Source organism: Pelodiscus sinensis, chromosome 9 (genome assembly GCF_049634645.1).
Source record: "Pelodiscus sinensis isolate JC-2024 chromosome 9, ASM4963464v1, whole genome shotgun sequence".
Classification (NCBI taxonomy): domain Eukaryota; kingdom Metazoa; phylum Chordata; order Testudines; family Trionychidae; genus Pelodiscus; species Pelodiscus sinensis.
This window is the reverse complement of record NC_134719.1, coordinates 14,252,718-14,275,929: the sequence shown is the minus strand read 5'-3', so window position 1 is coordinate 14,275,929 and position 23,212 is coordinate 14,252,718. Positions and strand designations below refer to the sequence as shown.

The following is a 23,212-nucleotide window of genomic DNA, read 5'->3' as shown; positions in this document are numbered from 1 at the left end:
TCCCCCCCATGGTATTTGCCCTTCTCCCCCCTCTCCCCCCCCATGGTATTTCCCCATCTCCCCCCTCTCCCCCCATGGTATTTGCCCTTCTCCCCCCACTCCCCCCCATGGTATTTGCCCTTCTCCCCTCTCTCCCCCCATGGTATTTGCCCTTCTCCCCCTCTCCCCCCATGGTATTTGCCCTTCTTCCCTCTCTCCCCCCATGGTATTTGCCCTTCTCCCCCCTCTCCCCCCCATGGTATTTGCCCATCTCCCCCCTCTCCCCCCCCATGGTATTTGCCCATCTCCCACCTCTCCCCCCATGGTATTTGCCCTTCTCCCCCCTCTCCCCCCATGGTATTTGCCCTTCTCCCCCCTCTCCCCCCATGGTATTTGCCCTTCTTCCCTCTCTCCCCCCCATGGTATTTGCCCTTCTCCCCCCTCTCCCCCCCATGGTATTTGCCCATCTCCCCCCCATGGTATTTGCCCATCTCCCCCCTCTCCCCCCTCTCCCCCCCCATGGTATTTGCCCATCTCCCCCCTCTCCCCCCCATGGTATTTGCCCATCTCCCCCCTCTCCCCCCCATGGTATTTGCCCTTCTCCCCCCTCTCCCCCCATGGTATTTGCCCTTCTCCCCCCTCTCCCCCCCATGGTATTTGCCCTTCTTCCCTCTCTCCCCCCCATGGTATTTGCCCTTCTCCCCCCTCTCCCCCCCCATGGTATTTGCCCTTCTCCCCCCTCTCCCCCCCCATGGTATTTGCCCATCTCCCCCCTCTCCCCCCCCATGGTATTTGCCCTTCTCCCGCCTCTCCCCCCCATGGTATTTCCCCTTCTCCCCCCTCTCCCCCCATGGTATTTGCCCTTCTCCCCCCTCTCCCCCCATGGTATTTGCCCATCTCCCACCTCTCCCCCCCATGGTATTTCCCCTTCTCCCCTCTCTCCCCCCATGGTATTTGCCCTTCTCCCCCCTCTCCCCCCATGGTATTTGCCCTTCTCCCCCCACTCCCCCCCATGGTATTTGCCCTTCTCCCCTCTCTCCCCCCATGGTATTTGCCCTTCTCCCCCCTCTCCCCCCATGGTATTTGCCCTTCTCCCCCCTCTCCCCCCATGGTATTTGCCCTTCTCCCCCCACTCCCCCCCATGGTATTTGCCCTTCTCCCCCCTCTCTCCCCCCCATGGTATTTGCCCTTCTCCCCTCTCCCCCCCCATGGTACTGGCCCTTCTCCCCTCTGTCCCCCCATGGTACTGGCCCTTCTCCCCCCTCTCTCCATGGTATTTGCCCCTTTGATCCCTTCTTCCATTCACGGCTCTCCCCCAAGCCCCGCTAGTTGCCCCGCCCCCCCGCTGCGCCGCCCGGTGGCCGTAGATACTGACTGAGGGCGAAGCGAAGCAGGAAGAGTCGGGCCGCGGCTTCAACCGTCGTCCTGCGCCTGCTCCACGTTTTGCGCCTGCTCAGCGGCGCCGAGGGACAGGGGAGGGGGCGGGGCGCCGCGGCCCCGCCTCTCTCGCGCGACCCGAGGGCGGCGGAGCCATGGCGGCGGCGGCGGAGGAGGCGGACGTGGACGTCGAAGGGGATGCGGCCGCGGCCGGCGGGGCGCTGCGGGGGTGAGCGAGCGGGGGAGACTCCGCCCCCGGGAGCGCTCAGCTCTCCTCCCCCTGAGGCGCCGCCCGCGCGCGCGGGGAGACTCTGTGGGGCGAGCCGGCTCGCTGCAGGCCCCGGGCACCCCTCGCTCGGAGCGGCGCGGCGGAGGGAGCCGGCCTCTCCCCCGGGCTCTGCGCCGCGGCGCGCCCGTCACCCCGCTGGAGAGCGCTGTGCGCCTGAGGGGGCCGCACGGCGCCGCGTCCTGACACCGGCGTGAAAGAAGCGAGTTGGGGTGCGGGGCGGGCAGCCCGGGGGCCTGCTGGCTGGTGTCTGAGCCCGGGCGGGCGCTCGGGTCCCGTTTTCAAACCAGAAACTTCCCTTCGCATTGCTGGAGAGACCGACAACGGGGAGGGCCCTTGGGAGGCCAGTTCCCCCTTTCGCCAGGGCCACGCACCGTCTAGATCGGTGGTTCCCCACCGCCGGTCCGCGGACCCCTGCTGGATCGCAGCCCCCTGGCTGCCGGGCTGTGGCAGCTGCCGAAGCTTACGTCAGCTGTTCGTCTCTCTGGCAGCCAGGGGGGCTGAGGCACAGCAGGAGGAGGTGGAGCAGCAGGTGCCTTCCTCCCTGCTCGTGCTTGGGGAGGCGGAGGGAGTGCACATGTCGCCAACGACTGCTCCCCGTGCCCACCCGGTGTGTTTGCTGCTGGTGGTACTAGGGCTGAGGCGGTGGAGGAGGAGGCAGAGCCTTCTTCCCTCAGGAATGGCAGCCAGCCGGGGCTCCGCACGCTGCCTGCGCGGCCGCTTTTGCTAGCGGTGATGCTGAGGCAGCTGCAGGAGGAGTCGCCTCCCTTCCTCTCCATCAGTAATGGTGGCCAGCTGGAGCTCTGCGCTTTGCCCCCTCTACCCATGGGGGTGTAAAGACCTGCATGTTGGGGGGGAGGAGGCGTGAAGGAGGAGGGAGAGTGTGGGTCACCAACAGCCGCTCCTTCTTTATGCACTGTGGTAGCAGCCAGTCTTCCCTGGGGGAGGAGGGGCAAGCCTTCTCTGGGGAATATTGGCTTGAGGTCTAAGAGGTGTTGGGTGAGGGTGCACTGGGGTCATGGGGCAAGACGGTGTTGGCATGGGCTATCGGGCTCAGAAGTTAAAAGGGCAAAGGACATAGGGTGCAGGGGTGGAGGTTAAAGGGGAGCAGGGGGTTGGGTTGGGGCTAGGCGGTTAGGCAGTATTGTATTTGCATATTCATTATTTGCATAATGAATATGCAAATACAAAAATGTTACCGGTCCGCCAAAGGTTTATGAATTGCTTTGCCAGTCCCCGGCAAAAGAAAGGTTGGGAACCACTGATCTAGATCATCCTAATGTCCAACTTAAATCTCCCTTGCTGTAATTCAGGCCCATTGTTTCTGGTCCTATCATCAGAGCTCAAGGAGAACATTCTCTCCTCCTCCTCACGCCTTGCTCACAAAACTCCTGTGAATGTATCCCACAATCATGTTTGCTTTTTTTTGCAACAGTGTGAAACTTTTGGCTCATATTTAGTTTGTGGTCCACTATGCCCCCTAGATCTTTCTGTAGTACTCTCTGGTTCTGTATATGTGACACGGATTGTTCCTTCCTAAGTGGAGTACTTTACATTTGTCTTTATTAAACTTCATCCTATTTACCTCAGACCATTTCTCCAGTTTGTCCAGATGATTTTGAATTATGACCTTGTCTTCCAAAGCACTTGTAAGCCCCTCTATGGATAGCAGAGATACTGAGCTCAGACACCAGCAGCTGGGGCTTTATGAAAAATACAGCAAGAGCTAGCAAAGCTGAACACGACCTGTCCATTTGTGGCTTACCTGCGGTATTCCTCTCTGGCAGTGGTTCTTAGGCAGGAGGGATGTGTGGGGGGGGAGGGTCTCTGTGTGCTGCTGCCTGCAGGCACTGCTCCCCCAGTTCCCATTGCCCACAGGGGTGCTCAGGGATGAGCAGTCTGTAAAGACATCTTGCCTCTCCCCCCAGGCTGCAGAAAGGAGTGAGCAGGCAGGAAGCCACTCTAGCCCCACTACACTGCCCAGGGATGGCAGGTGGGACTAAGGAAGAGACTAAGCCCCAAATTTTGCTGGACCAGGACTCTTGGACCAGGAATATTCCTGGTGCCTGGGCCTCATGGATCCGTATAACTCACTGCCCCCTCTTCTGTATCTATATTGAGCTCTCCAAAGCAATTTTGGGATGAAGAATATAGCTACATTACAGATTACAAATAGCTATGTAGCATAGTCCTGAAGTATAGATACGGTCTGTGCCATCAGAGGTTTTTCTGTCAGGATAGACCACCATCTCCCTGAACAAAGTTAGCCACATCAATAGAAGCCTTCCTTTGTCAATATGGTTGCAACTACTGGGTTTTTGTTGAAATAGAGGTGTTTTTTCACACCTCTGACCTATCTTTACCAATGTAATTTCTCAGTGTAGTCCAAGACACAATGTAGGGATGTAATAGAATAGTTGATTAATGATAAGCAAAAGCTTATAGATGAATGCTATAGACTACACACATTTCCCTCCAGTACATTTTTTTAGCAGGTTGGCCAGCAGCCTGACTTAGTCCTGGCTCATGCTGAGTCTGGGACCTAACCCCGCTGTGGCTCTGCATTTAAAGTGTATTAGGAGCCTCGTAAGCAGGCAGCTTGGCTCGTGCCAAGTCCAGTAGTTCTGAAACATTCCCCCCCCCCTCCAGGCCAGGGGCTGCTGCTGCCATCCTATGTAGCTGCCTCTTTATCAGAGGCACGGCACAGGGCAATAGCCAGTCGATGAGGGGAGCTGGTTTTTAAACTGACTCCCCTTGTGGACCAGCTCTCGCCTGGCTCCCCACATTCTTGCCTCTGATACATAGGCAGTAACACAGAATGGCACGGGGCTCCTCAGGAGTAGCTAATAACTGTTTTTCAAAGAGGAGTGAATTTCCCAGTAATTAAGTAGAACTAAGAAAATCTTATGCTAAATGTCAGGGAATGTTTTCCAGCAGTAAAATATCAGTCTGTATGGTAATTTCCCCAGGGTTATGGTATTTCCTCACTGAACCCAGGACTAGACAGCAATCTTACAACAGTATAACTATACTGCTTAGGATGTGAAAAATCCACACCTCTGAGTGACACAATCATACTGACTTAACCCCTAATGTAGTCAGCATAGCTACTGTATCTGAAAGAAGTGGGATACACTGACCAGAGAAGCATAGTACACTTATCAATGAAGTGCTACAGCAGTGCAGCTATTCTGCTGCTGTTTTTATGTATAGACCTGCTCTGAGAGAGAGAAGACTGGACAAAGTAATGACAGATAAAATAATCCTGCAGTGACAAGATGTTGCAGTAAATGAGCTAATACTTTTTCCTCCATCTCTTAATTTCAATGATTCTGTGAAGTTTAAAAAACTTTACTGATACTTACTTTTAAGATATCACAGGAAGTCCAGGATCTTTAGCATTTTGCTTACATGCAGTGAGAACCCAATGACCTCTGAGTAATCTCAGGGCAATTTTTATGCTTAGGGGAAGGTGATAGTACTTTACCCTCATTATCAGCCTCAAGTGATGGGTCCTAAGTGAATCAAATGTTAACGTTTAACATACTGCTCTTTGTATGAAGAATAAACTCTGAATACTTTCAGAATATTTATCAATTTCTAACAGAATTTGAAAGCTTTTAAGAATACGTAATATTTTCCAAACAGTTCTCTTAAGAATTGTGCATATTCCTCTGATACAGTTCCTTTCTTAATTAATGCAGATGGGAGAGGGGACAGCTTAATAGTCCAAAGTGTTCCTTCAGCTTCCATTAGTTTACTTAGCATACACACCATGCTAAAATGAGAGCTTCTATAACCATAGGACTTTTCTGAAATGTTTAGTGTTAATGACATGAGGTACACAACTGTATACTGTGATACATGTGTTGGTTACCAGCTTGGTTAATTAAAGACTGATATTTGATTTTCCTTAGGTATTTCCTGTAATAGCAGATCTCCCTCAGAGATCTTGGGCCTTTACCATAGGGATTATTATTCCTGTTTTACAGATGGGTCAGTTGAGGCACAGAGAGGTTAAATGAGGATCATGCCAGAAAGCAGTGACAGCTTAAAATGAAATGTCTGTCTTCTAACTACTATGAGAGACTGGTGTTTCTGTTATATATTTATACTTCATACCTTTGATCCCACTTTCTTTTGAATCTCCTTTGGAAGAAAATTTTAACTTTTCAGTAAAACGAAGTTGATTTTGCTGATAGTTTAAGCACAATTTAGAGAGAGAGAATGTATGTATGTATGTATGTATATATTAAAAAAATAAAAGTTAGGTCCTTTTCCGTGAGGGAGTCATTTACACTTTGTCTAATGATAAGCTAGCAAAATACAAGTGACCCTTTTTAATTATAGAATCTGCTTCTGTGCCATTATGTCAATGAATACGCATAAACTAGCATTATATGAGTCCAGATTTTAATGTTAATTCTGATTAGGTTATCTATTTTCTTGCAAAGTGTTTGCATTATTGAAGGCAAGTGTTTTTTCCCCTTCTTAAAAATAATTGGAATTTTTATTACAGAGACTATGAAAACATAGCTTCTGGCTTATTGCAAGATCACTATCTTGATTCATCTTGGAGAACAGATAATGGCCTTGTAAGTAATATATAGGAAATAAAGGATTTTTGATTTGTTTTAAATTAATGGTACATCTTTTCAAAACTTTATATTTCTTCCCTAGCCACTTGAATGCATGAATGCAGTGTTTCTCAAACTGTGGGTCCCGACCCCCCGGGAGGTCACGAGCAAGTTAGAGGGGGGTTGCGAACACCTTAGAGGGGGCTCGCTAGCAACTGAGGGGGGTCGCGGTATCACAAGTTTGAGAACCCCTACATTAATGTATTTATCTTTTGTTAAAAAAATCAAGCTGTGCTTCGTTTTGTTTTAGAGGAAGTATTAAATATTTGCGTGTCAAAGAAAATAATTGAAAAATATCTGTCATTTCCAGCCATGGACACTGGATAGCAACATTAGTGAAGAGAACAGGGCCGTCATTGAGAAGATGTTGCTAGAAGAAGAGTATCCTTTTATCAAATTGCTTATATGTCTGTTTCTTTCCTAGGGCAAAATAAAATTCTGTTTCAGTAGAAAGTAGCTACACAGTGGTTTCTTTTTAAAGAGATTGGTGTTTACTGAACTTGACCATGAAGCACTGTGGTCTAGCAATTAGAACATGGAAGTATGAGAGAGGACACTTGCTCAGTCCTTTGCTTAGCCACTCTACAACCTTCAGCTTCTTCAGGCTTTGGCTAGTCTCATAGGGTATGTCTATACTGCAGTAAAATATGTGCTATACCAAGTTTCAGAGTCTATGTCAATTGACTCAGGCTCTTGTGGGGATAAAAATAGCGATGTGGATGTTCTGATTCAAGAAGGAGCCTGTGTCCAGAGGCCCACCCTTTCATGAGTTTCAGAGCCCAAGCTCCAGCTCTGGTGGTAACATTCTACATCCTCTCTACGAGTTACAAATGAGTTACGGTCCAAACACTTGGCCGTAACTCGATCCGTTGGTAACTCGGACCCCATTGAGTTACCCGTGACCGCACTGTTCGTAAGCGCAGGTCGCGTTTGTAACTCGGGGACCGCCTTTACGACCGCTCCATGGGAGCTTTGGTCGTAAGTGCGAACGGTTGTAACTCGACCGTTCGCAACTCGGGGAGCGGCTGCACACTGTTATCTTTGCTAGGGATATTAGCGTATAGTCATTTAAATGATTAACTAATAAACTTGGGCTTATCTGTTAATCCTATCAATTACAGACACTCCCCTTCCCATCCCAGGCTGCCTCTGATAGGCTCCCGTGGAGTTGCCTGCCCTTGTGCTGCTGCCTCTTTATTAAAGATAGCAGGTGGGGTGGGAGGCAGGCAGGAGCCAGTGCTTGGGAGCTGTCTAAAAATTCAAGCAGTTACACGTTTACACAAAAACACTCTAGTTAACATCCCTAATCTTTAACCCCTCAGTCCAAGCTTCATGAGTCTGAGTCAATTGACTTGGGCCCCTAGACTTGGTTCCACAGGTTTACCTTTTCAGTGTAGGCATTCTCTTAGCCTTTTTATGCCCTTCTTTGAAATGCAGATGTTGAACAAAACCATTCCCAGAACTGACCCTAGGGGCACTCTGCTTGATATCAGCTGCTTACTAGACATTAAGCTGTTGAGCCCGAAAATCTAGCCAGCCTTCTATCCACCTTATAGTGCATTCATCCAAGTCATACTTCTTTAAGTTACTGGCAAGGATACTGTGGGAGACCATCACAAAAGCTTTGCTAAAGATAAGGTATATCACATCCTCCTTTTTTCCCATATCCACAGAGCTAGTTAGCTCATCATAAACAGCAATTAGGTTGATCAGTCATGACTTACCGTTGGTGAATCCTGATCAGCTTCCTTTTCTCCAAGTATTTCAAAATGTATTCCTTGAGTACTTGTGTCTTGATTTTCTAATATTTCATGTGGGTGTTGTGAGTATAATGAGTACTTATAAAGCATATAAAGTACTTTTCATTTCTCTGATAACAAAAAGTATAGAACTGAGAAGTATTTTACTTCAACGGAATTTTCATGGACTGTACTGCTTGGAATCGTAACATGCATAAAGCTCAGGTGCCCCAAAATTCATGAGTCTCCTGATTTTTTTCACTTAACATTCACTCATGTGTTTGGTTATAAACAGTATCCAGTAGAGAACTATTTTAACGCCACTTCTGAGAAAACTTCCATGTTTCTTAATAATAAGAGAGCTCCTGGTTATAAACAGTATCCAGTAGAGAACTATTTTAACGCCACTTCTGAGAAAACTTCCATGTTTCTTAATAATAAGAGAGCTCCTAATATTGCTGAGATATTTAATCCAAGTTAGCTGTTTGGGTGATCATAAAATAACAAATGTGAGTTACCTCTGTTTTCCTTTGAAGCAAAATACTTGACAGGGGAACAACAAAGTATCAGTACAGAATGTTTTTACCAAGGGAATAAAGGCAGTCCTCGAGTTACGTGGATCCGACTTACGTTAATCCCTACATACGAACGGGGCTTTTCTCGGCGCAGAGGACACGGGCGGCGGGACCGCCCAGATGTGCCACGGTCCCGCTGCCCACGTCCTCCGCGGCGAGAAAAGCTGCTCCGCGTCTCCCTGGTCTGCTGGGGCGGTCCCCCAGCAGACCAGGGAGATGCGGAACAAAGCCACGGAGGACCCGGGTGGCGGGACCGCGGCACGTCTCAGCGGTCCCGCCGCCCACGTCCTCTGCAGTGAGAAAAGCCGCTCCGCGTCTCCCTGGTCTGCTGGGGGGGGGGCCACCTCCCCTCCCAGCAGACCAGGTTTTTCTTGCCGCAGAGGACGTGGGCAGCGGGACTGTGGTGCGTCTGGGCGGTCCCGCTGCCCGTGTCCTCCACGGCGAGAAAAGCCGCTCCGCGTCTCCCTGGTCTGCTGGGGGGGCCACCCCAGCAGACCAGGGAGACGCGGAGCGGCTTTTCTTGCCGTGGAGGACGCGGGCAGTGGGACCGCTGAGACGTGCCGCGGTCCCGCTGCCCACGTCCTCCGTGGCTTTGCTCCGCGTCTCCGTGGTCTGCTGGGGGGGAGGGGGGGGGGCGCAGCTAGTTTGCCCCCCCCCCCCAGCAGACCAGGCTTTTCCCGCTGACGCCTGTGGTAGAGCAGCTGGGGCGCTGCCGGGTTGGTCCCGCAGCACCACTCCTCGGCGCTACTGGACCAACCCGGCAGCACCCCAGCTGCTCTGCCTCGGGCTTCCTGTAGTCAGCCGCTGGTCAGTTTCAGCAGCGGCTGACTTGGGAACACCTGGGGTAGAGCAACTGGGGTGCTGCCGGGTTGGTCCCCGCAGCGCCGAGGTGCGGCGCTGCGGGGACCTACGTGTCAGCGCCCCAGCTGCTCTGTCCCAGGCGTCCAGATTCAGCCGCTGTTGAAACTGATCAGCGGCTGATTCCAGGAAGCCTGGGGCAGAGCAGCTCTGCCTCGGGCTTCCTGTAGTCAGCCGCTGGTCAGTTTCAACAGCGACTGAATCTGGACGCCAGTTCCGACTTACATTCAAATTCAACTTAAGAACAAACCTACAGTCCCTATCTTGTACATAACCCGGGGACTGCCTGTACATTATTCAGACTTGAATTGTGAAAAGGTTGGGGAATTTGGCATTGCTGAGAAAAAGTGCTTCTAATATTATGTCCAAATAATAAGAGAAAACAGGCTGGGGAGGAAGCAGAATTGCTAGTTTATTAGAACTAATGTGATTTACAAAGCCAATCTCTTCCTTTTTTGTTTAACTTAATAGTATTTTCAATCAGTGACAATTTTGTCAGAATTTTTACATGCACAGGTTGGACTTCCTTGGTCCCGCACCCTTAGAACCTGATTGGTCCCAAATGAGGAGATTTGCCAGACCAGGACAGGTTCCTCCCCTCATGACCCATGCTGTCTCACTGCCCCTGGGCTAGGACTCCAGCCTGGCCCCAGCTGCTGCTCCAACCCTTCCAGGCTTTCTAGTTGTCGCTGGCCCCGCTGCTGCTGGAGCCAGAGTGCCACAGCTGAAGCTCCGCCGCCTTCTGCCACCATGACTGGAGCTCCCTAGCTACTGCTGCATTGAAGCTCCCTAGCCGCTGTAGCCAGAATAGGGCCAGAACTTCCTGCCATGGCACTGTTCTTCCCACTGCCCCCAACACTGGGCTCCTGACTGAGTCGCCGGTCCCCCTCTACTGTGCTCTTATCACACCACCAGACCTCCATGTTCTTGTACTGTGTGGTCTAGGAACATCCATGGTATATGATGGATCACAGAGGTTGTTGGACCAGAGTCCCATTTTAGGGGGATACAACCTGTATGTAGTTCTGGTCTGTGTATCAAAATATTCCTTAATATAGATTGCAGGTATTACTTATCTAATAAATCGCTTCCAGAAAAAATATGGCTTGATCAAAAGGAAGGTGACAGAAAATCCATGAAAAGGTAAATTTGCTGTTGGGGAGTGGAGAAAGAAATAATTAAACATGAGAAATTTGGGGAACAAATAAGAACTTTCTTTAAAATGTATATTTGCTTAGGTGATCAGCAGTCACCATTATTAATTTTTTGTTTTTTATGTTTTACAGTCCATATAAGAAAACAGGAAAAGTCACGTATGTACTTTTTGAATAACTGAGGTGTATTGTTAAGTGTTCTTTTTCATTTAAGTTATATAACATTATCAATTCCCCTTTAACATTTGGGCTACGTCTACACTGGCGGCTTCTTGCACAAGAACAGCTGTTCTTCCGCAAAAATTTGCCAGGTGTCTACAGTGCACGCGCGTTCTTGCGCAGGTAAATTTACAGTCTAGCGTCAGAAAACCGGGCGTCTTGCGTGAGAGTTATTCCTCTCCCCACGAGGAATAAGCCCTCTTGCACAAGAGCTCTTGCACAAGAGGACAGTGTAGACAGGCAACATGAATTTCATGTGCAGGAAACCCCTATGGCTAAAATGGCCACCAGAGCTTTCTTGCGCAAGAGAGCATCCACACTGCCATAGACGCTCTTGCACAAAAGCACATGCCAGTGTAGATGTGCTCTTGTGGAAGACTTTTTGCGCAAGAACTCTTCCACAAAACAGTTCTTGTGCAAGAAGCTGCCAGTGTAGACGAAGCCTTGGTGTTATTTGTTTGTGTTGGATTATTAAAGGAACATTGTCAACCTGACAGACATTGATATTTGACTGTTAAATGGCCTATATTACATGAACTTGATTTTTCAGGACATATGTCCATATCACAAAAACAATAATTACAGTTGGTGTTTCCTTGCCTACAGTTTCCTTGTTGGATGTGCCCCTTCCCCTCCTCAAAATTAGCTGAGAGTGGGTGTAGTGCTGTCTTAAATTATGCTGCTTTTGTAATACAAAAACCTGGCAGAATTTGTTCTCTTGAAAGTTTAAAACAATTCCCCTAAGTTTCCATTGAAGAAGTATAATAATCCACATTTCAGAAGTTGTTGTAAATGGTTTTCTTTTGGCAATCTGCATTCATTAAAAAGGAACCTGCATTTTCTTACTCTTTCAGAGTTCGGTCACCTACAAAATCAGCTAGCTGCTCAGTAAAGTGGACAATAGAGGAAAAAGAGCTTTTTGAACAAGGCCTGGTAAATATTGTGTGTTTCTATATGGATAAAAAAAAATCCTACCAGGTAACAGAATGACATCATTGTGCCCTCACACTCTCCGGCTGTGAAGACGGCCGGAGAGAGAGGAGTTAGCGAGCATAAGCAAGCAGCGGGCGCAGACCCCTAGTATTTTTAGCATTCAGTTTTCTCATTGCAAAATAAAAATAATTGCAATGCACTTAAAACTGAAAAAAAATCAACTTAACTTTTTAAAAAATAATTTCCAATGGTTAACAATGGAATGATAAATCAGACACATTTAGACCCTGGTGTCACAATCATATCTCTGATTGCGAATCTCCATCAAAATCAGCAGTGCTTGATTTGTGCACAAGAGTTTGCCTGGCCAGACCCAGTTGCAAGATTGGAGCCTTAGATTGTCTTAAGGTCTACTGATTTGTCCATTGCTGTCTTAGAGTAGCAGTGCCTTAGTTTGCAAAGAAAGTGTCAAACATGAGGGGTGCCTTTGAATCTAGTAAACAAAAACTTTTTCCAGACACTAATGTACACTCTTTGGAGCATTTTTAGTATGTTGTACAGGTGGCAGCACAGTGGACCCTAGCCTGGCTGTTGCCTCTAGATGTTACTGTAACATGCGTACAGTGAAAGCTTTATCTGGCACTCTGTTAACTGGAAAACTTAGTTAACTGGCATTGTCCCCAGCCATGATACTGTTGCATCTTCAGGTGCACGTGTCTGATTCCCACCTGTCTAGCTGGCCGTTGCAGGGCTTCTGACTGCTGGCACTGTTGGCCAATGTTATCAGCAGGCACCTCCTTCCCCCTTAGCCTGCTTTGAGCTGCCAGGAGCTGGATCTGCCAAAAAAACTTTATCTGGCACATTCAGTTATCCGGCAACCCCTATCCTAAATGAATGTCGGATAGCAGAGCTTTCACTGTAATACATATAGTGATTCCTGAATCACCCTGCTAATCTTTCTGACTTTGGACTTTCTTAAAATATTGTTCTCTCACCTATTGCTTTGTGAAAAAAACAATAAAAGACATAGATTCCTGACAGTGCAAAGAAATCCAGGAGGGTGAGTCCCTAGACCTTCACAGTCTTGTTGACTTTAGCAAGGCTTTGCTAGGTCATTTCTTGAAAACAGAAGGAAAAGTAGAATTAGGCTTAATTACTACTTGAATGGATGTTTGCAAATTGTGTTCTAATTTTTCAGCTTGTGGTGGTGTTATAATGATTACATCTAATAATTTTTTAGACTTTATATATCTGTACTATTATAGAAGAAGCCCTAACAGCAGTTCAAGTAATGACTGCTGTAGCATTTCAGTTCTAATACAAACTATTTAAACTTGGTAACTTCAGCAAATGTCAGCCTTGCTGGGGAAAGTTTTTCAGCCCTTGTTTCTTCAAGATTAATAGTATCTTGAAAGTTTGAGCAAAAATAATTCATCTGTTTTTTATTATGAAGACAATCTAAAAACATTTTTGCTGTAACTTTTTTAAAACATTTCTTCAGCTGAATTAGTGGGGTATAGAAAGTTGTATTTTGTCAAGCAAATAACCCTTTGCAAATAGTATCTTTGAATGTTGTAGCGGACATTGCTTTTAGTGGGGCTATTTTGACTTTGAAAATCACATTGCTATAAAATATTGAAAATAATACTGTATAAATAGTATTTAGAAGGATATTTGCCTGCCTCAATGATAACTTAAGACCCAAGAACTGCAAAGGTGCATGGGTCCTCTGGGAGAAGAACTTCTTAAATGATTGGGGATCTAGCTTTGTAGTAAGCATTCATATGTAAGGTGAACCGTTGCAGCCTTCCTGATGAGATTCACTCATCTGATACTATGATATCTTTAGTCTTGATATGTATCAGTTTGCATTTAGACATTACAGAAGAATTTGGCCTTCAATATAGGTGGTAATGTGCGAAAAGAAAAGAACTGAGTTTGACTTTTAGAATCCAGGGTAAATGTGTAGGACTGGCCATAATATTTACACTTTAAAATAAGCATATTTGATATGGAGTTACAATAAATTTTGATTTCCTCCAATGCAACTTTTAATCACTTTAATTTAGAACCATATTTTAAAGTAAAAAAAAAAACCCACCTTAATCTTCAGGTTGCCTTAGCATTACCTTTTTTGCACAATTCAAGATCCCAGTCCTGGATAAATTTAACACATGTGCTTAACACTTTAATTCCACTGACTTTGGTAGGACTACTCACAGTGCATAAAATTAAACAGCTTTGAGAGATCAGAGTCTAAATTTGGTCTTTTTACGTTGAGGACTTGATGTGGATGTACACATTAGGGATGTCAATGTGTAGTCGACTACATGATTAACTGATATGCCTCGGCTACAAGACTACACGCATTACTCCCCCTTGCTCCCCCGAACATTGGCTCCTGCCTGCTCCCGCCAATGCCTATCCAAGGCGGACGGAGGGGAAGTAGAGATGGGGCGGCTGCTGTGTGGGATCCTGGCAGGTGGGAGCCAATACATACAAGGAGCTGGCTCCATGGAGCCGTCTGCCTCCCTCCCACTCATTGCTGCCTCCTTCAGGGGTAGTGGGGTGCATGGCAGATGGGCGCCCTTGCTTTGCAGAACACTGTTTTCAACCGATTAAAAGATGGATGGGGGGCCCACCTACTGGGGTTGGTCTAGAGTGATCCCTGCCGTAGGGGGCTGCTCCTGCAGCCATGGCTCTCAGGCACCTCCACCATAGGGGCTGCTACTGCTGCGGTGGCTCCTGGTCTCCCTGCAGGGGCTGCCGCTGCCACCACAGCTCCCAGCCCTCCAAGTCAGGCCACAGGTGGGTGACTGCTCCCTGGTATCAGTTAACTGTTTCCTGGTAAGCATCACCCATTAAGGATGATACTTACCTGGTAATCGTTTAACTGGATACCCATTACCATCCCTTCTGCAAATGCGTAATTAACTTCAATGGGACTCCTCAGGTAGCAGCCAGTATGTTTTTCAGCACTTTCTGGATCAGGCCATTGATAAATCTCCTCAAAAAAGGGCAGTGAATTAGTAATACTTACTTTTTAAACATAATTTCTGATGGTCCAGTGACTAGATAGTAGGATTTTTTGCAAGGGTCAAGTAGTATTTTTTATTTCTAACAAATAATTATTTTTGTAAAACTTTTTCTCCTGCATAAAAAATAAGTAGATGTAGAAGAGCTTGATTGATTTAAATTTCTTTTGTCACACTAGGCTAAATTTGGCCGAAGGTGGACAAAAATCGCCAAGTTGATTGGAAGTCGCACTGTTCTACAAGTGAAGAGCTATGCAAGGCAATATTTTAAGAACAAGGTAAACGTGAAATGTCATTTTCTGTTAGTAAAAAAGTCAGTAGGGCAAATATGCTCCTGTCATATATTTGGAATGCAAACATGCATTTATGGGACATTACAGAATGAAAATACTTCAAAAATATGATTGAATTTAAAAGAAATTAATAAATGTACTTATCTACTTATTTTAAATTTGAAATTTGTCCTGTTTGGAATTATTCTAATGTTGGGAATTTCAAACCCGGTAACAAGCAACAATAAACAATATGGGTTGCTTTTTTGGACATCCACATATTTGGGATATGTTACTAGACTGAAAACAGATGGGCCTCTGTCTACTTAGAAGTTGCAACTGTCCAGGGTAATGTCAGTTCTGACTACCAGCTGAACTCTTCAGGGACCTTTTTTTTAAAAGACAACTGTGCATACTTTAGCTACCAATAAATACCTCTATTATGTTATTCTTTGGACTCTATAATGCAGCATAACTTCCTTAAAGTCTGCACTTTTTTATTTTAGTTTTTAAAACAAAAATTAGTAAGAAAAACCTATAGGTTGGACCTCTCTGGCCTGGTGTCTTTGGGACCTGGCCGTCCCAAACGAGAATTTGCCAGACCTGTGGAGGACTCCTGCCACCAGTCCCCAAGTCCATCACCCACTGTTGGCAGGCTGCCCCAGCGGGCAACTCTGCTTTTCCCTCCTTGACCTGGCTGGGCTGCTTACCCAGCTACTGCTGGCTCCCTGGGTGGCACAAGCTCCAGCTCCTGCCGTGTGGCTCTGTTCCTGAGCAGCTGGGAACAACCAGGGGCTGGAGCCCCGCCCTGGCCCTGCACAGCTGGTGAAAGCCACAGAGCTCCATCCGCATCCTCACATAGCCCCAGCCAGGCCCTGCACAGCCGTAGGAAGCTGTGGGGCTCCGTCCCCATCCCTGCGCAGCCCCATCCCATCCCTGCTCTGCCGGGGCAAGCCGTGGGGCTCTGGCCCCAGTCCCGTGTTCCTGGGGGGCTGCTGGAGGGCTCCAGCTCCAGTCCCGCGCTGCCAACAGCCAGGCTGCCAACTCTGATGTCCTGTCTGGCTGGCCCTACTGCCCTTAGGCTCCCAGGCTCTCTGCTCCAGGAGCATCCGTGGTTCTGCTGGACCACAGTTGTTGCTGGACCATAGAGTCCCAGATTTTGGAAGTACAACCTGTAGAGATACTTTCCGTAATGTATAAGTAAATAAGGTAAACAAGTAATAAGTAAAATGAGCTGAGCGACTATAAATTAGCTGATAAATACTAACTCTAATGCTGGATGTCCTCACTTCAGGAAGCTTTGCTAGTAGTCCTTTCTTAATCCCTTCGTGTGTGTGTGTGTGTGTGTGTGTGTGTGTGTGTGTGTGTGTGTGTGTGTGTGTGTGTGTGTGTGTGTGTGTGTGTGTGTGTGTGTGTGTGTGTGTGTGTGTGTGTGTAAAAATGTAAAATAATGAAATGCAGGACTGTCCTTTGAAGGAGGACATAATGAAAGCTGAACATTAGACCCAGTTTAAAAAAGACACGCTTTGTAAATTAATACAGAAAACTTAATGGTCCCTCTAAACTGAATGAAACTAATTATGCCATTGATTTTAATATTGTTTTAAATCTAAACTTTATTACTGGGGAATGCTTAATTTTTCTTGTTAATCCATTTATGTTTTCTTTAAGGCAAAAATTGATGACTCTGAAAAAGAGGAACATAGCCAATACAACAGCAGTAGCCTTCCTGTTGAGGATGAAGGAGAGAAGGTTGTGGCATGGGCATCTGCAAACCTGAGGGGCCGTGCAGACCCCAACCTGAATGCAGTGAAAATTGAAAAGTTGTCTGACGATGAAGAAGTAGACATCACAGATGAAATGGATGAGCTCCTTTCTCATGCACCCCCATTGGAAGTTGGCATATCTAAAATAACTGATATTCCAAAGAGTCCTATTAAAGAAATCAGAGGAAGAGAACACACTTTTTGGTCTGCTGGATACAATTCTGGAATTCCCCAATTTGAAGAAGACAACTTTCAAAAGGCTGAACAAGACAAGGCAGAAGCATTGGAGTTACCAGATATTGCAGCCACATGCTTTGAGAAACAGAGCATGAATGGTGACGAATCTGTGCAATCAGATTATCTGCAGTTTAATGAATTTACAGAGAAAAATGAGCAAGACAAAAAAGGGACTTTTGATGGCACCAAGCAATTCGTTGACCAAGAACTTAACAAAGAGCAGAAAGACTTGGTTAATGATGAAATGCTTTTCCATGCTTCCTGCCAATTGGATGAAGAAAATCAAGAAGAAACAGAGGAGCTTAAGCCACCTGATCAAGAAGTGGAAATTGATAGAAATATCATTATGGAAGAAGAAAAGCAAGCTATTCCAGAATTTTTTGAGGGACGTCAGGCCAAAACACCAGAGCGCTATCTGAAGATTAGAAATTACATTTTGGATCAGTGGTGAGATACATTTATTTCATTTTATGTGATTAAGGCAGCTGATGAGCTCTTTTGATGCAGTTGGAACATAATTGCCTAGCTCAGAATGCTGCCAATAATTCTGAGAGTTTCCAGTCTTGTCAAAATAGCAAAAATACTAGCATTTGCTATGGGCAGAATATCCTTCCCACATCGCTTTTTCTTAAATATTTTACATTTCAACAATGAAAATGTTTTGGAGCATTATGAAAATGGATGTCCATCTTCAGAACACATGGCTACAGTTTATTCACAAATTCTTTCTCCAGTTTTGTCAATTTGGTTTAGTTTATTATACCAAACAGGGAAGATTAAATAAAATAATAATGGTCAGTGTACCACTGTAGAATTATTGCCACACGGTAATGATATGTAGATGAAGTGCATATCAAAATATACTATGAGTCTGGTTTCTTTTTATGTTTTCTGGGTCCCTATCCTTCAGACCTTACAAAAAATTCCCACTCAAGTTGTTCTCTAGCAATGTCTGTAATGTGTGTCCATCTTTAGTCTGGGACAAGCAGGAGACCGAGAAACTGAATTTATAGAAAGTCAGCTACTAAGAATGGCTTATAGATGTTAGAGCAGAAACTGATAAAACCATTTTTAAAATGGGTCCTTCTTAACAGGTAACAGCATTCAGCGATGTAAATATTTTATGGTTTGTCTTCGTGGAGCATGTTTAAAGGATGCATGTTTTTACTGTGACAAACTAATTCACTGTGAAATTGGGCTTCCTACAGCTTTGTTTTCTGAATTCACTCACTTTTAAAATGTTAGTATATTCTCTCGCCTCCAGTTCACTTGTCTTATAAATTGTTAATATATTCACTAGTTCTGGTCTCAGGACTTGCCATGTTAGTCCATAACTTCAAAAAACTTAAACAAGTGGTCCTGTAGCACATTAGAGAGTAAGAAAAAAGTGTGTGTGTGTGTGTGTGTGTGTGTGTGTGTGTGTGTGTGTGTGTGTGTACGTACACGTGTACACACACACACAGTATCATGAGCTTTTGTGGGCACAACCCACTTCAAATGAGTAAAACAATAGGCACAGGCACAGAAAACACAAAATGTAAAGCAGAAAAAGAGGGTAGATGGGTAGGAAAAAAAGAAATGGTCAATTAGTGTACATGCTAAATGAGGCTAGTAGAGAGAGTTGTAAGTGTCCAATACTTAGCTTTTGATGTCATTTGGGTATTAAATATAATGGCCCATCCAGTTAATGTCTTGGTTGAGTCCCTGGATAAAGGTGTCAGATTTGCATATGAACACCAGTTCTATAGTCTCTCTCTCTAGGTGGTTCCTGAAATTACTAGTATCTCTGATGTAAGCGGTAAGGTCCCATAATTCTAGGGAAAATTTTTACAGACTTCAGTATCAGTAATTTTAAAAAGCATCAAATATGCATGAAGGATAAAAAACAAGATTATCATGTTAGCCTGCAAGTGATTAAGTAATGATGTCGAATAATTATTTAATAAATAGAATGTCTTTAGGAATGGGCACAAGTACAATAAAACTCCGATAGTCCGGCACTCAATTGTTCGGCACTTCTGATACTCCGGCATCAAAATATCAGGCGCTCCTGACTAGCTGATTAATAAGCCTGCCGCTCAGTACATGTGCCCGCTGTACCCGGACTGAGCATAAGGTTGGGGAGGGGGAGAGTGGGATCTTGTTACAGTATGGAGAAGAGCGTTTTGCTTCATCAAGGGGGAAAGAAGGAGGTGGGGTGGGGGAGGAGGATCAGTTTACAGCAGGGAGGAAAAGTGAAGAGGAAAGGGGAGGGGAGAGGGAGTGAGTTTGTGTCCCGGCCAGCTGTTAAGCCATGTAGCTGTACCAGGACCTCCCGATACTCCAGCATATCTGATAATCCGGCACCACCTAGGTTCCAAAGGTGCCAGATTATCGGAAGTCTACTGTACTTTATTTTAACAAGATCAATAACTTGTTGCTTCCTGGCACCATTCATTTCCAGGGCCTATATTTTATGTTTTGTATGGATATCTTTTTCCCTATGCATGCATTTGAATATGTCCGCATAGCCTGAAATGCTGTTATAATTTTACACATTTCTGTGAAGCTTAAATATCTGCATGAATACTCCGCCATACATTTTTCATAGAGTATATTTCAGAAAACAGTCTCAAATGGTGAAATCCTACTTCATGAGTAGCTTTTTTGATTAATAAAAGCTTGTTTACCACTAGCATTTTAGGTATGAGTGCTACACACATTGAATAATGAGAATCTCTCAAATTCCTATGGAAAAAATGTGAATATTACAAGGAAATCCAAATGGCTTCACAAAACAGTTAAACTCTTTTCTCCTTTTTTCCCATTCGTCACTTTCTTTTTGTTTGAAAGTGTCCTGTGATTTATTTCAGGGAACGATGTAAACCTAAATACCTGAATAAGACTTCAGTACGTCCAGGCCTTAAGAATTGTGGTGATGTTAACTGTATTGGACGGATACACACATACCTGGAGTTAATAGGAGCAATTAACTTTGGCTGTGGTAAAAATCATTTTAATCTCCATCCATTCAAATGATAACCACAATGTTAACAATATCTGTTATTGGTTAGAAAACATTTTGATAAGTTGAGTATATTTCATGTGGTGTAAAAATCAAGGTAGAGGGAAATTTGCATTTTTAAAAGGATCTTTTGTGTTAAATTCCTTCTTGAGTACTTTTTTCAGTCAATCCAGTCACAGCTATCTATGTGGATAATCTTCATTCCATCTCCCTTTTTCTCTTATATCTCAGTTGGTGTTCTCTATGAACTGTGCTTGTGTGGCCCACTCAGGAGAGCTTCTAATGACCCTTGGCTGATTAGCGGAGCACCCACAAGGTTTTTTATTTCTACTGGTGCGGCACATTCGCACATTCCTCGGTGCACATAAAAGAAATTATTCTGCTCTAGGGATGTGTACGACTAACCAGTTACCTGGTAAGCATCACTCTTGCTGGGTGATGCTAACTGGGTAGTGGTTTACCGGTGCTCAGCAGCTACCCCAGTGGGTCTGTGAGCTGGCAGCTGTCCTGGGCATGGCTGGGAGCTGCTCCAGTCACGTTGGGGTGGTCCCACACCTGGGATCTCGCTTAATCAGTTAATCGGTTAAACATTTAACTGGTTAACTGATTAAATAGGATTATACATCTCTATTCTGTACGTGGATGGAAAAAATCTGCACGTGAATGGACAAAATTAGAGGGAACATTGGTCACAACTCACCTTTATTTCATGTAAGCTCTTTGGGGCAGGTACTTTGCATAATGGCATTTCAACCTGTTTGACCTCCAACCCTTGTCATCATGTAAATCTTAATGGACTACTCATATGAGTTAGGGATGTCAATGTGTAGCTTATTAATCACCTGTGAAGCTGTGCTCTTGTGCACTGTAGACGGAACACTGGTGGAGGAGCAGGAACAGATGCTGTGGGGGAGCCATCTTAAAAGCTGGTTTCCCCCAGCACTGTCTCCATGGTGCCCTAACCCTAACCCCCCCACCGCCCTCACCGCAGCAGCCTCTGTCTGCTGGGAGCTGGACCCCTGTGGACAGGGGCTGCTGCCTCTGATGCAGAGGCAGCAGCGCAAGGTGGCAGGGAGCTGGGTTTTAAATTTTCTCCCCTGGTGGATCAGCTCCTGCTTGGCACCTCACATTACTGCCTCTGATACAGAGAAAGCAGCGTTGGCTGGCAGGCGGCTCCCCAGGAGTGAGGTCAGAGCACACTAGCTGCTGGTCCCACCAATGGGGACTATTGAATAGTCATGTAATGGCTAAGATTTAATGCGGTTGCACAATTATTCAATTGCCCGATATCTAACATCCCTAGTACAAGTAGTATTAGCAGAGATAAAGGTTCCAGAATCTGCCTGTAAGGTTATAGACTTCAAAAAATATAAATTGTGCTTTTGTCTTGCTTTTAAATTTCCAAAATATTTGGAGTCTTCTAGTATGGATTTATTAATAGAAGTTTCTCATAAAATGGGAAAACATAACTTACTGAAAAGTAGCAGTTAACCTGTTTCTTCAGCTAATCATAGAACCATAGAGCTGGAAGAGACCTCAGAAGATCATCAAGTCCAGCCCCCTGCTCTAGGCAGGACCAATCCCAACTAAATCAACCCAGCCAGGGCTTTGTCAAGCTGAGACTTAAACACCTCTAGGGATGGAGACTCCACTACTTCCCTAGGTAACCCATTCCAGTGCTTCACCACCCTCCTAGTGAAATAGTTTTTCCTAATATCCAACCTGGACCTCTCCCACCACAACTTGAGACCATTGCTCCTTGTTCTGCCATCTGTCACTACTGAGAACAGCCTTTCTCCATCCTCTTTGGAACTTCCGTTCAGGAAGTTGAAGGCTGCTATCAAATCCCCCCTCACTCTTCACTTCTGCAGACTAAACAGACCTAACACCCTCAGCCTCTCCTCATAGGTCATATGTTCCAGACCCCTAATCATTTTGGTTGCCCTCCACTGGACTCTCTCCAATGCATCCACATCCTTTTTGTAGTGGGGGGGCCCAGAACTGGACACACTACTCCAGTTATGGCCTCACCAGAGCCGAATAAAGGGGAATAATCACTTCTCTGGATCTGCTGGTAATGCTCCTTCTAATGTACCCTAATATGCCATTAGCCTTCTTGGCTACAAGGGCACACTGTTGAGACACATCCAACTTCTCATCCACTGTAACCCACAGGTCCTTTTCTGCAGAACTACTACTTAGCTGGTTGGTCCCCAGCCTGTAACGCTTGGTATTCTTCCGTCCCAAGTGCAGGACTCTGCACTTGTCCTTGTTGAACCTCCTCAGATTTCTTGTGGCCCAACTCTCCAATTTGTTTGTCATTCTGGACCCTATCTCTGCCCTCAAGCATATCTACCTCTCCCCTGAGCTTAGTGTCATCTGCAAACTTGCTGAGGGTGCAATCCATCCCCTCATCCAAGTCATTAATAAAGATATTGAACAAAACCGGTCACAGAACCGTACTTTGGGGCACTCTGCTAGAAACCGACCGCCATCCTGACCCATGGGGCCGTTGATCACTATCGACTGGGTCCGACCTTCTAGCCAGATTTCTATCCATCTTACTGTCATTTGTCCAATCCACATTCCCTTAATTTGCTGGCAAGAATATTGTGGGAGACTGCATCAAAAGCCTTGCTAAAGTTAAGGTATATCACATCCACTGACTTTCCCATGTCCACAGAGCCAGTTGCCTCATCACAGAAGCTAATCAGATTGGTCAGGCACCACTTGCCCTTTGTGAATCCATACTGACTATTCCTAATCACTTTCCTCTCTTCCAAGTGCCTCAAAATGGATTCCTTAAGGATCCCTTCCATGATTTTTCCAGGAACGGAGGTAAGACTGACCGGCCTATAGTTCCCTGGATTGTCCTCCTTGCCTTTTTTGAAGATGGGCACTACATTTGCCTTTTTCCAATCATCCAGAATCTCTCCAGAGCTCCACGACTTTTCAGAGATAATGGCCAAAGGCTCCTCAATGACATTTGCCAACTCCCTCAGTATCCCCAGATGCATTAAGGCCGGACCCATGGATTTGTGTATGTTTAGCTTTTCTAAATAGTTCCTAACCTGTTCTTTACCCACTAAGGGCTGTCCATCTTCATCCCATCTTGGGTCGCTTAGCGCATTAGTCCGGAGC

The 23,212-nt window shown here is 45.9% G+C and overlaps 1 protein-coding gene and 1 long non-coding RNA gene across 8 annotated transcripts in view; one reads left to right on the top strand and one right to left on the bottom strand.

Moving 5' to 3' along the window:
* Positions 1 to 1,565, bottom strand: part of LOC142830552 (uncharacterized) — a 30,656-nt gene extending 29,091 nt beyond the window's left edge. Inside the window, exon 1 of one of the 2 annotated variants that reach the window (XR_012905869.1) lies at positions 1,355 to 1,565. This is a non-coding gene — a long non-coding RNA (uncharacterized LOC142830552). The remainder of the gene's footprint in view (positions 1 to 1,354) is intronic. The other variant, XR_012905870.1, reaches the window with a different exon arrangement.
* Positions 1,456 to 23,212, top strand: part of MYSM1 (Myb like, SWIRM and MPN domains 1) — a 50,818-nt gene continuing 29,061 nt past the window's right edge. For all 6 annotated transcript variants that reach the window (XM_075936089.1, XM_075936086.1, XM_075936085.1 and 3 more), the window contains exons 1-9: positions 1,456 to 1,585; positions 6,162 to 6,237; positions 6,590 to 6,660; positions 10,517 to 10,594; positions 10,738 to 10,764; positions 11,679 to 11,757; positions 14,972 to 15,070; positions 16,736 to 17,514; positions 19,920 to 20,050. In XM_075936089.1, the coding sequence (XP_075792204.1) occupies positions 1,512 to 1,585; positions 6,162 to 6,237; positions 6,590 to 6,660; positions 10,517 to 10,594; positions 10,738 to 10,764; positions 11,679 to 11,757; positions 14,972 to 15,070; positions 16,736 to 17,514; positions 19,920 to 20,050 (1,414 nt within the window). In that variant the 5' untranslated portion in view covers positions 1,456 to 1,511. The remainder of the gene's footprint in view (positions 1,586 to 6,161; positions 6,238 to 6,589; positions 6,661 to 10,516; positions 10,595 to 10,737; positions 10,765 to 11,678; positions 11,758 to 14,971; positions 15,071 to 16,735; positions 17,515 to 19,919; positions 20,051 to 23,212) is intronic.